Below are 14,181 nucleotides of genomic sequence, written 5' to 3' on the forward strand. Positions count from 1 at the left end.
GCAATACAACGTGAAGTTGAGTGCAAGGACTGTTCGGCGCAGACTGCAGGAATTTGATCTAAATGCTAGAATTCCACGAAAAAAGCCATTTTTATCTCTCAAACAAAGGTTGAAAAGATTAAACTGGGCTAAAACCCACATTAACTGGACAATGGAACAGTGTTATTTGGAGTGATGAGATCAAAATCTCCTTGTTTGATAGTGATGGCATAAAATACGTAAGTAGTAGAATCGGAGAAGATTTGAATCCTGATTGCATTACACCTACAGTGAAACACCCACTTAGTGTTATGATCCGGGGTTGTATGACATCAAAAGGTGTGGGCAGAATTTGCGTGATTAATGAGAATATAATACATACATACATCTTCAAGGCCCACCTTTCCTAATTGGGTTGTGGGGGCAACAGCTGCAAGAGGAACTTCCAATGGTCACAATCCTCTGCCACCAAGCTCAGGTGTTCTGGTGGGATTCCCAAATGTGTCCATCCAAGGTTTTGGATATAATCTATCCAGCGAGTCCTTGGCCTTCCACCCTCTGGGAATATAAATGCCCAAAAATACATAAATGAAATACTTGAGCCCAAACTGAAGCCTTCTGCATGTGATCTTTTCCAAGATAATGAAGTATTTATATTTCAACAGGATTCAGCTCCATGTCATGTTGCTGCTGTGTGCAAAAAGTGGTTTCAAGATAATCATATTCCAATGCTGGAATGGCCTGGGAATAGCCCAGACTTTAACCCAATCGAAAATCTATGGAGCCGACTAAAGAAACTTGTTCGTCAGAAGCAACCCACCAATAAAATCCAATTAATAGAAGCAATAATTCAATCTTGGTTTCACATTATAACTGCAGAACTAAAAAACTTGGTTCACTCCATGGGAAGGAATTGTAAGGCCGTAATTAACGCTAAAGATTACCCAACTAAGTATTAACTCACATTGTGAGAATTTTTGTATATCTCATTTTTTCTACGTTTCACTTTTCTTCTTTATAACTGCTGTTCTATTAAAAAATCCTTCATAAAAGTTATTGCATTACATTCTTGATTAAATTATCTTTCCATTGATATATAATTTTATGGTATTACACCAAAAAAAAAAGTGGTGTTATGAGCCATCAAACCTCAAAAATACTTTTTCCAAAAGGTTTCCACAATTTTGGCCACTGGTGTATCTTCATGAAAGATAAGGATAAAGGTGCAGACCCAAGTAACTAACATCCAATAACATGCCTGCCAACCACACAAAAGATGCTTACTGCAATCATAGCAAACTCGATATATACCACTACTTATCAGATAATCAAATTTATCCAATCGAATAAGGGCAATTTTAAAAAATCAGAGGAACAAAAGATCAAATGATCATAAGAAATGCAAAAACATTAAAACTGAACTTAAACATGGCATCGATAGACTACAAGAAAACATTCAACTCACTCCCACACTCTGAATTCTAAAATCACTAAAAATATTTGGAATTAGCAAACACATGTTCATTTTTTACTGCTGCTATGAAATCATGGAAAACAACTTTAATAGTCAATAATGAATGATATTGAAGACATCAGTATTAAACATGAAATTTTCCAAGGTGATTCCCTGTCACCATTACTCTTCAATGTTTCATTGATACCTATGTCTATAATTTTGAAATTATAAGAAAACAAAATTTGGATATGAAATTTTTAAAAATAACATTAAAATTTCTCATATGCTGTATATAGGTGACTTGAAATTATGAGGAAAATCAACACAGCACATACACTTATTGCTGAACACCTTGTATTTTCAGTCAGAACATCAAAATGGAATTTAGTTAGGATAAATGTGCACTTTTATCCATTAACACGTTCATTGCCAATCACGCGATATCGCACGATGCGAGTTCTCACCAAACGGCCGATCACGCGTTATCGCGTTGACGTCGCTAACTAAATAAAAAAATAAAAAAAAATTTTGCCACCACATGAAATTCCAATTTTCAGCTTGGCAATGAACGATATCACGCGATGCGAGCTCTCACCAAACGACCGATCACGCGTTATCGCGTGGACATCGCTAACTAAATAAAAAAATAAAAAAAAATTTGGCCACCACACGAAATTCCAATTTTCAGCTTGGCAATGAAAGTGTTAAACAAGGAAAAATTAATTATCCTAGGAATTTTAATTTCACCAGGAGAAATATATAAAAGCCATTTAAAAAAAGCTAATGAACACTATAAATATCCAGGAACATTAGAAGTCAGTGATATTCTCCACTCAAAAGTTAACCAGAAACAGAATAACAGAGAGGACTTGGAGTACAAGCATGTTTGATCTGGTTACAAAATCAGAAGACCTGTCCATAACTAAGGTAGTTACATTGCTTCCAACTGAGAAGAGTGAACGCACCAAAAGAGTCAGGAATATTCTGAGGACAAAACTTAATGGAATGAACGCAATTTGCACAATAGACTCTTGGGCTAACCAGTGATTTGATAAACAGCTGGCATTGTAGATCGGACAAAAAAAAAGACCTGGTTGAATTGGACCACATAATTCAAAACTTAATGACTATGCATCATGCATTACATTCATGAAGTGATGTTGACTGGCTGTATCTACCAAGAATAGGTGAATGGTATCTGCTGCAAGTGAGACAAACTGTTGAAGAAACTAGTTTTAAAAGTTACATTGACAATAGCACTGAGAAAATTTTCTAAACCCATTTCACAAGAAGGCCACCTGAAAGTAAAGCAAATATATAGGAAATAAATCCAATTACAAAGTAGAACAACAAAATATATGATATGTACACTGAAAAACTAAACTATTGCATGGTCAATTTCTGTGAGACACTGATGAAAAAATGGTGTGACCAAGATGTGGCAATGGCTACAATATGGATATATCAAAAAAAGAAACAGAAGGATTCATTCTAGCAGATTAAGAACATATGTTACAAACTAATGCAAAACAAAGCAAAAATTGAGAATATCAGTAATAACAATCATCACCATCATCAAATTCCTGACATATACCCTCAGGATACATGTCAGGAATAAACACAGGATAGTATGATAGGAATGATATAAGTTTTACATGTAGTAAAACTACTTCCAAAAACTAACTTCCAATCAACAATTTTCCTCTGAATCAATCTGTTATCTGTCAAGATTCCAACATTATCAGATCTTACATTTCTGTCTTCTAAGGCACTTTTTACTGCATCAATCCACCTATATCTTGGTCTTCCTCTGGGTCTTTTTCCTGCCAACCTGGCAGAGAACACTTGTTTTGCTATTCTTTCCTCTCCATTCTGTTTAAGTGACCATACCTCCTGAGATTAGCTCTGCTAACACATTCCTGAATGCTAACAATGGCAAGTTCTTTCCTAATATCCTCATTTTTAATATGCTATTGCCATTGATGAATCTTTTCACGTCCCTAATCTTTCTCAGGACTCTCATATTTGTGGACTCTAGTCTTTGGTCAAGTGTTTTATTTCTAACCCAGCTCTCAGATCCATAAATTAAAATTGGTTTGAATACTGTCTTGTATATAGCTAATTTAATGTTTTGACTAATTTCTCTCTTATTCCATATAAATTTATTTGCCTGACTTCCTACCATCTTTGTTGAGTCCGTTATCTATTTCCATATTTAATTTACCATCATCATCACTAAAAATTGTACCCAAGTAGCTCAAATGTTTTACTTGTTCTATAGGTTCTCCATTCACGATGCAGTTGATATTTTCAGTGTTTCTGCCTAATTTCAATGTTTTTGTCTTGTTATTGCTGATTTTCATATCAAATCTATTACTACAGTTATTCAATTTAGTCAGAGAATTTGGCAGACTTGTACTGGATTTATTTAAAAGTATAACATCATCTGCATAAAGAAAAGAGCTGACATTAACATCTCCAATTTTGATATCAAGTTTAACAGTGCTTTCCTTCTTAATGTCATCCACATAGATAATGAAAACAGAGAGGATAATGTACATCCTTGTCTGACACCAGATTTAATATCAAACCATCTTCCTGTACTTCATTCAATTCTAACTGCTGACTTACAACTCAAATAAAGATACTGGATTTATTTAAAAGTATAACATCATCTGCATAAAGAAAAGAGCTGACATTAACATCTCCAATTTTGATATCAAGTTTAACAGTGCTTTCCTTCTTAATGTCATCCATATAGATAATGAAAACAGAGAGGATAATGTACATCCTTGTCTGAAACCAGATTTAATATCAAACCATCTTCCTGTACTTCATTCAATTCTAACTGCTGACTTACAACTCAAATAAAGACTAAGTATTGCTTGATATAATGCCTCATTCACACCATACAACTGTAATGTTTTAATAACTTTTCTCTTGGCACCTTGTCATATGCCTTTTGCAGGTCTACAAAACTTAAATACAGATCTTCGTTATATTCCCACGATTTCTCAACTATTTGTCGTAAAGTGAAAATCTGATCCTGACAGCCTCTATTTGGCTTGAATCCAGCTTGTTCTTTACCAAACTTCCGTTCCACAATCCTCAATTGTTTGTCAAGTATATTTGTGTAAATCTTACCAGAACACTGATTAAGGAAATACCTCTTTAATTCTCACATTCAGTTTTATTTCTCTTTTTATATATGGGTACTATGAGAACTCTACTCCAATCATCAGGAATTTGTCCCTCTGTCCAGGTCTTCTGAACTATGCAGTGCAGCCACTGCAACAATTTTATACCCCCATACTTGAGCATTTCTGGTCAAATATTATCTACTCCCACTGCCTTTCCACATTTCAGACTTTGGATGGATTTTTCTACTTCAAGTATGGATATATGACTGCATGTCTGCTGAGCATTTTTTATCACTGTGCTGTCAGTGGTAAAATTGCTTGTTTTTTCATTTAGCAATTTTTTGAAGTAATCATTCCATACATCAAGGATATCTTTTTCTCCAGTTTTCATGTCGCCTTTATCATCTCTAATTTCTTTTACAGCACTCTTTTCTCCATTTCTTTGCTTTTTCAACAGCCTCCAGAATATTTTGCCACCTTCCTGATATTTATTTTCTATTTTCTTACCAAACTCTTCCTATGACTTTTGTTGAGCTAGTTTTACACAGTGTTTCGCTTTCTTACATTTGTCTCTGTATTCTCTAAGAGCACAAGCTGACTTATTTGACAGGAACTTTTGATATGCTTTCTTCTTTTCCTTCACTGCCTCTTTAACTTCCTGTGTCCACCATGGAGTTCTGATTTTTCTATCCTTGCAGACAACCTCACAACATGCCTCTCTGGGTGAATCAATCAATGTTTCCTTCAGGACTTGGCACCGAATCTCCAAGGTTTGGTTCCTGTTCTCAAATCTTTCATTTTTTTCTTGAATAATGTTTGTGCATTTTAGTCTACAGTTCACATCTGAGAGCTCCTCAACTTTTATTTACTTCAAAACTTTCTTGCATGTTCTTCTTTTCGATATGAAATTAATTTTATCCTGCTCAAGACTAAATGGTGGTCACTTCCAATCTCAAATCCTCTGTACACTCTAGTGTCCTGCACCAGTGAGAAAATGTGACAATAAACGTAATAACAATAAACGTAGATTAAGTGATTATAAAGATGAAACTGTAAAACATCTGGTCAGCATCTGCAGCAAGATAACCCAAACTGATTATAAATACTGCCATGATGAAGTGGCTGAAATAATTCATGACATGCAATGCAAAAAAATATGGCCCTCCTACTTCTGACAACTGCTGGCAGCATACATTTGAGACAGTAATGGAAAACGAAAGAGCAAAACTTCTCTGGTACTTCAGAATACAAACTGATTGGCCTTTGGAACACAATTATTGAACAATTGACAAGTTTGGATTATTGACATTGTGTACCCACCTGATAACAACAAAAACTGAAAAACATTACTAGCCATCAAGATCTGTCAATCAAAGTTGGCTAATGGCTTAAACAGACTAAAGTCATCCCAATGTTATCATGCACTGGGTGCAATTTTAAAGAAGCTATCTAACTATTTACAAGAATTAAACATCAATTGATTAATTCTTGTAAACTTGGAACAGCCCCATATTCTATGATGCTCCTGATAGATTATTCTTAGATTCATGGGAAGAACCTGAATTGCATGATATCACCAATCAAATTTTTGTTTGAATGATCTCTTGTTTTGTTGTGTTTCATTGTGTGAATAAAGTCATAGTAATAATAATGGGGAGGGTTGCTAATGAAAGGAATGCTTCATGCAGTAGATGTTAATTCACTTAGAGAAATAATCCAGGAATGCAGTTCAGTTTTCATTTGAAAACTTGTTAGAAGTTTTGAAATGAACTTCATGAAATTTTCCAATTTGGTTTGATTTAACTGACTGATCTAAGAACTGATCCAAAGAATTTAAGCAAAGCATTTTTTTTTTTTTAACAATATGTACTTAAAGTTGAGAATTTATTGAGTTCTGTCTTAACATTGGAGTCATAACAAGTGATGACTCCAATCTAGAAACATATCTGGGTCATTCCAATGAAAAAATTAAAGTAATTAAAAAAAGTAAAATGAATGTAATTAGAAACACAAAGTTTGGTAAGGTAATTGTTTAAGTTTTATGTAACAGATTTGAAAATATTAAAACTTCAAAAAAAAAAAAAAAAAAAAAAAAAAAAAAAAAAAAAAGACCACTGATGTAATGTAAGATCAAGTATCATTATTATTATTATCCTAAGACCCCAGAGTCAAAGACTCATCTAGGAGGTCCCTTTGCCATACACACAGCTCATCATACCTTGCATTTAAACACATTCAGATTCTCTGCAGAAGCCACACTCTCAGGCAAGGCATTCCAGTCATTCACAACTCAATGCAAAAAAACTGCTGCTCACTCTCTTGTTCACACCCTCCTTATACTGCTTCCAGGGATAACCTCTTGTTCTCCCTTGATCTCCCACCATTTTATGAAAACCTCTTCAACATTGATCTTTTAACAACTCCTTACCAACTTGTGCATCTCTATCATATCACCCCTCTTCCTCCTATCCACTAGACTCTGTAAATTGCATCTTCTCAACCTTTCTTCATATTCAACATTCCAGAAATCAGAAACTATCTTAGTCAATCACCTCTGGACCCTTTCCAACATCTCTTCGTCTTTTTGAAAAACAAGTAATATCCAACCCCAACTGCTCTAGTTTGACTATCAACTTATCATGAGGTAATCTATCAAAAGCCTTTGAAAAATCTAAGTATACTACTGTGTATCCATGTCTCTTGAAGTCATCATCTTATTGTAATAAGTAAGCATATTACTAAAATATGACCTCCCTTTACCAAATCCATGCTGTCCATCAAAGATAATACCACTATTGTCAACTTGACTCTGGATCCTGGTTCTCCCCAGCATCTCCAACACTTTATCCACAATAGACACACAGATAGGCCTAAAATTTGATGCTTGAGTTCTGTCAACCTCCTGTATGAAAGGGAATGTTCCTTTGGAACTTGATCCAGTGCAAGACTCATATTAAACAAATATGTCAAGGCCAACTCCCTGGAACATTTCTTCAAAACACATGGTGACCTATTATCAAGTCCCACAGCCTTATTAACATCAAGTTTGCTCAATTCCCCATATATCTCTTGCCTCACTTACAGTCAGTCTCTCCTCATCATCAACTGCTTTCAAACTCTCCATGATGTCACATTCTCAAGAATGAAAGACCTTTATGAACTGCTCATTAAATATCTCAACTATATACTCTGCAGAAGTTGTTCTTATACCATTTTCTCCAATCATTGTCATCCTTCCATAATCTTTTTTTTTTTTTTTTTTTTTTTGCTGGCTACATATCAGAAGAACTTCTTAGGAGTCTTTTTGGCTTCATTAGCTGACTGCTGCTTATATTTCACTTTTGCAACCCTTACCAACCAAGTCACCTTCCTTGTTCTTTGTAATCCTCATGGAATTGATTATTATCACTTCTCTTTATGTTAACTCCATAATAATTTTACCTCTGTATCGCATGCTGAATCTCTTCATTCATTCATTTCATACCTTATGAATATTGCATTAATAAAAATTGATCTTGCATTATGACTACAAACATACTGGTGCATGTGGCTTTCTTGCCTCTAAAATGGATGTAGTTAGAATTACAAAACAAATCTGTATGCATTGGAGGTAATAAAAATTTTCTATTACCAGCCCATGCATACAAATTTGTGCTATGAGTGAGAGCGAGTTCATGTGTTAACTGTGTGTTATGCTAATAACATCGTTGCATGCAATGGTGTTATTAGCATACAGAAACATGCCATTGTCCTATGCAGAACAATGGCATGTTTCACGGAAAGCAAACATAATATGTATATGTTATGGTTTAATAAAGCAAAGTCTGAAAACAAACTTTGTTTTATCAGTGTAGTGTATCAGTTTTTAAAGCATCAAGAGAACTACCTCTGTCATGTAAATCAATCTGAAACAGGTTATACACAATTTGTGACATGGTTGTGTGGTGCATTGGAAGCCAGGAGAAGGATGACAATTCATTTTGTAGGCTACTATGGAGAATACATGGAGTTTTGAAAAGAAGGGACAGAAATCAGGAATAGGGGCCAAGAGCTGATTATAATAAAAGTGAGTGGATGGCAGTACGTAATGAAAAATGGGTGTTCAAACCATACAAACTCGATCTTGTGCAGGTCCTCACAGAACATGAGAGGATATGCTAAGACTAAAGTAATGAGCAACATTTCATACTAATGATAAAACCTTAAAAACTGCATAATTATGCAATATTCAAGACTTTTTCTCCTTTGGAAGGTTCCTTCTTTTATTTGTCATTAGTCAAATTCCAGACATCCTAGATCCTGTTCACAATTTCCAGAAGAAATTGCATAACTGCAAGTTAAAATCATCTAATTTAAAAACTTACCAGGCTTCAAAAATTACAGTCTACTATTCAAAATTGAGTGAATGTATAGACACAGTTTTTCCCAATGTAATCACACAAAGGACTACTACACACATGCACTGCAAAACACTTCTGGAACCTTTAAAAAAATGACTTGAAGTATGGTATGGTATAATATGTGCAAAATTTTAATACTGTATTTTTAAATAAAAAAAAAACTTACCTCAAATTGAAGAAAGGCTTCCTTTTCTTCAAATTCATGTAAGATTCTAGATTTAGCACCTCTCTCAGGAGCATGAGATTGATGTTCCTCTAGCTCCTTCTCTAGTCTGAGCACATTATTCTCATGATCTTGTAGTTGTTCTCTCTGGATTCATAATTAGAAAAGGTATATTTTAAAAGAATAAAAACATCTTTTTTTTTTTATAAATAACTTAATTATTTTTAAATAGACAGTATGAACTCTTATCAGTATAACTTATCACATTTAGATATAATATTTTTATGAAAAAATAGACAATCTAGAAAATAATGTTGTATTAGATTAGTTTGAGAGTATATGCACTTGTGTGGATGAATACACCTCTCATACTGCACTGACAAGTACTGCATGAAATGATCTTACCAATATGCCGTTGTTATATGATTTTGATATCAAATTAATTGTGTTTATAAAAATAATAACACTATGCACTTGAAAACTAATACCTATGTCACACAGTTTTTGACGCTGCCATGAAACAACCGATGAATAGTATTTGGGAACTCATATTTACAATGTTGTTGCTTGCTACATCTCTTTGCGTTTTAGTGTTTCTGAATTATAAACAGTTTATAGCTATTTTATTTTAGTGTTAATAATGGCTGATAAAATTCAAAGTAAGGGTGCAGTTGCACCAGTAAAAAGAAGCAGCAGTGTAAACTTATTACATTACATGCTAAGATTAAAATTGCTAAATTCAGTAATGATTGTATATAGAACACTGAGAGAGCCTGCATGATAAACTTACCTCATGCATTACTGTTGCAGTTGTTAAGAAACAAAGATAAAGTTGTAAATAAAGTGAAAAGTACTATACTAGTTAATACTACAGTTATCCATAAATGTGGCAATCTTATTGCCAAAATGGAAAAACTTTTAATAGTGGAGATTGATAACTAAAACTGGTTTGCATGTTCCCTTAAGCCATGCTATTCAGAATACTTTTTCATTTGCAAAAATTATTCTAGATTTTTCATTTGTGTATCCAATGTAAATAAATGGTTTTTTACACCCAGTCATGCACACATAGGACTTCTTAAAAACATTATTAAACCATTATATGCATCAATGAGTGAAAAAAAAAAAACTAACATGTCATATAACTGGGATATGTCTGCATAAAATTTTAACTCTTGCTATAAAAGAGACCAAAGGAACAGAGAATAATTTTTGCTTGTATACATTTCCTATAAAACAGAATTGCTTCTAAAGCACTTTTAATAGTCTAATAGACTAGTAAAAGTTCCCTGAATGTATTAAGTATGAAGGTATATGTGAAGTTCCTTGAGTGTATGAAATTCCATATGACTGTGACTTAGCTTACTATGGACAGACAGGAGATCTGTTATCAATCGTCTTGGGGGAAAACAAGAAATACATTTGCTACCATTATTATGGCAAGTCTGGACTGGCAGACCACGCTCAGGTGTCCACAGCATGGTCTGCCATGCTCTGGACACCTGTTCACACAGAATTAGGTGGAAGAAAACCAATGTGCTATACAGACGTCATTACAGGTCAGAAAGATTATTTTTAGAATCAACAGTGGCTATGAAGCATTCTCCTAACTTTAACAAGTATGGCTATATTAATTTGACAAAAATTTTGGAGACTTATTCTAAGATCAACTCCTACACAACTGTAATACTTCTTTTTTGCAACATTAAAGAGAGCCAAATTAGTATTAGATCTTCTGTCCATTAGAATTTGAGTTGTTACACTTATTCATTGTCGAGTATAAATTGTAACATGTTGATTTGCTCTGTTAATCATATTTTTATAATTTAGTCCATTTGGTATTGTAATACTGTTAAAATAAGTTATCAATGCACTTTTACTAGGTCTGTTTCTAATACCTCATTCTAAAAATGATTTGTTAGAATGAGGGTACATTGCAATAACTTCTTATATCAATGTCAAACTAGTGATATATTACAGATGATATATGAAATGTCAGATGAGAGATGAAAGTAAAGCAGTCTTACAAAAAAATGGAATTAAATACAACCAAGGCAGTAAGTTATTCTCTGTCTTTCCCTGGTTGTTCTCACACACAATGCATTCCCACAAACACAACCATGTGAACTTTATCTGAAATTTATGCAAATAAATTAAAGAATTATATTCTTTGTTTCATCCTTTACCCAAGTGTAAATAAATAAAGTTTGCATGTTAAGTCACTTCATGACTGGGCTACTTGTATATAGAGACTAATGACTTCGAATCACTTGCCTTAGTATTCAATACTACAATGCACATATCCTTAGGGACTGTATAATGTTATGCATTATGAGAAGGGCCACTACCCAGACCCAGAAGTGATACCAAGGTTGCTTACACTTGAATAAAGGATGAAACCAAGAATATAACTTCTTGGCACCTTTAATTTATAGTATAAGTAAAAAAAAAAAATAAATAAAAAAAAAAATCAACATCTACCACTAATCCAGAGTATTTCAATAATAAGGTGTGAAACCTTTTGGCAACTTTTATATGGAAATATGATTTCTGTATTACGTCAACCTTTGTATCATTTCTGGGTCTGGCTCCCACTGATAAGACCTCACTGATGTGCTTTTGTGCTGAAGTGGTTGCTTTTCTTGAGATATGAGCAGCTCTGCTCAGTGGTGGGGTGAGACCGCCATTTGGGAAGAGCCACCACTGAGGGTTCTTAGTAGCAGGGTAAGCCTGTCACTGAGTGGAACTACCAGTTGTATTTCCACTCAGTGACACTAAGGCTGAATGATCTTTTAGGTCACTCACTGTTGGGTAATCTGAGGGATCGCACAAATTTTTGGAGAGGTATTCCTACACATAAACATACCTCAATAAAGATTGAAACTGGTCTGGATAGTGGTCCTTCCCATAATGCAGAGCATTATACATGTCCGTAAGGATATGTGCATTGCATTATGGCATGCTAAGGCAAGTAATGTGAGGGCATCAGCCTCTATATACAAGTTGACCAGTCATGAAGTGACTTCATGCACAAACTTTGTTTACTTACAATTGGAATAAAGGATGAAACCAAGAATATAATTTATTGGCACCTTTAATTTATAGTATAACCAAGTGAAAAAACTTGCAACATGAAATTTATGTAGTAGTGGTCTACTGTAATGTGGACAGGAGTTTTTACTTCTTTTAAACATAGTATTAGAGAACATTATGTTAAACCATGTACTGGTAGAGTCAATTCTGGTTTAAAGGCTTATGTGTTGAAAGGCTTATGTGTTAACTATTCATAACTATTACAAGGGTTGTAAATAAAGTAGTGGCAGCACTGTCAGGAGAAGTGGTTGGTAACTCAAATGTTACTCATCACAGATAGAAGCACAAATTGTATGTACTGTACATGGGCACAAGGTGACAAAGCCCATTCTAATGAGCGTCTCCTTGTGTGGAGAAGTGGTTCAAGTCAACTTCTCAATGTGCAACACTTTAAGGTATGTTCAAAAGATTAGAACAATTAACCACGAATAAAAGTCCAGGTTGCACAAGGCAAAATGTGGGTGACTGTTATTGTGGCCTCAGTAGTACAGCAGGGCACTGTAGCCATGGATGACAGTGCCCTACTCTACTGGACTGTCGCAAGATGGATCAGTGCATTTCCTGTGGGTCGAGTCACATGGGTAATCATCATGCAGGACAACCTCCTGCAATTTCTGATGAACATGTTGAGCTTCTTTTGAAGACGCCTCGTGACTGAATGACGATGGACTATATGCCAGTTACCCCAGGAAACTGGGATAAACCACCAAAGTGTTTGTACATCCTAAAAGAGAGGCTTGGTATGTGCAACATTTTAGCACATTGGGTTCCACATCACTTAAATGAGATGCAAAAATAGCACAGGTATGCAGTTGCTCGCCTCCATCTGGAATGATACAAATATGAAGAGAACGCATTCCTGAATCGTATCATACGATTGATAAAACTTGGACAAGGGCCTATGAGCCTGAACTAAAGAGACAATCCAACAAATGGCACCATTCAGGATCACCCCATTCGAAAAAACTTTGACAGGAACCCAGCAAAGTTAAAGTCATGCTGATAGTTCACTTACGACATTCAAGGTGTCATTTTTCATCATGCTGTGCCCCAAGGGCAACTGTTAATGCACAATACTGTCGACAATTTCTGGAACACCATTTGCATCCAGCTTTAAGGAGAATGAGACCACATTTTTTCACAGATTCTCCACTGTGTTTGTTGCACGACAATGCACAATGTCATATGTTGCAATTGGAGAGAGAGAGAGAAATGTTGGACGGTAATGAGAAGTATTAGAACATCCTCTGTATTCACCGGAGGATGTTCCAATTTTACATTTGTGCACATGTTGCCACTACTTTATTTTCAATCCTTGTATTTTTCAGGAAATTCTAATGTATACTAAATATTAATTATAATAACTTTAATTAATACTTCCTATATATCGACAATGTTAAACTGCCATCCTCAGGGATCACAAAGCAATGATAGGTGTACACAGGCACTAACACTGGGTAAATATGGCTAAAAAAAGGCAACCAAAGTCTTGCCTAGAGTCCTAAATTGCATCCCACAGTGGGCTAAATTGCGTGGTCTTAGCCATTGGGCTGAAAATCTGAGGAGGACTGTTTCCCAAATTTCAGGCAGTTTCATGCACCCCAAATTTCTTGAGGTTTAGAACGTTTTTAAGGACTGAGGCAGATTCCGGGAATAGCCTCTCGTATTTGTTGGGGTGAGTATCAAAAGAATGGTCAGCAAGTCCACAGTGGCTGTAATGGTGGAAACAAATGTAGTCCATAAGTTTTAAAAGAGGTAAACCGTGAGTAGACATATCGGTACACAATAAATAACGGAAAAAACTCACGTAGAAAGATTATTTATTAGTATAATTTTCGCCTGTGAAAGAGGCGAAAATTATACTAATAAATAATCTTTCTACGTGAGTTTTTTCCGTTATTTATTGTGTACCGAAATGTAGTCCATGTGTTCAGAAATTCTGATATTGGC

At 34.8% G+C, this 14,181-nt stretch overlaps 1 protein-coding gene across 6 annotated transcripts in view; it reads right to left on the reverse strand.

Moving 5' to 3' along the window:
* LOC150099548 (uncharacterized) overlaps positions 1-14,181 on the reverse strand; it is a 569,663-nt gene that overhangs the window by 29,357 nt on the left and 526,125 nt on the right. For all 6 annotated transcript variants that reach the window (XM_090403425.1, XM_090403424.1, XM_090403426.1 and 3 more), the window contains one exon: positions 9,142-9,285. In XM_090403425.1, coding sequence (XP_090259551.1) covers positions 9,142-9,285 — 144 coding nt within the window. The remainder of the gene's footprint in view (positions 1-9,141; positions 9,286-14,181) is intronic.

The sequence above is a fragment of the Typopeltis vanoorti genome, chromosome 14 (genome assembly GCF_054136105.1).
Source record: "Typopeltis vanoorti isolate ZY-2024b chromosome 14, IOZ_Tvanoo_1.0, whole genome shotgun sequence".
Classification (NCBI taxonomy): Eukaryota; Metazoa; Arthropoda; class Arachnida; order Uropygi; family Thelyphonidae; genus Typopeltis; species Typopeltis vanoorti.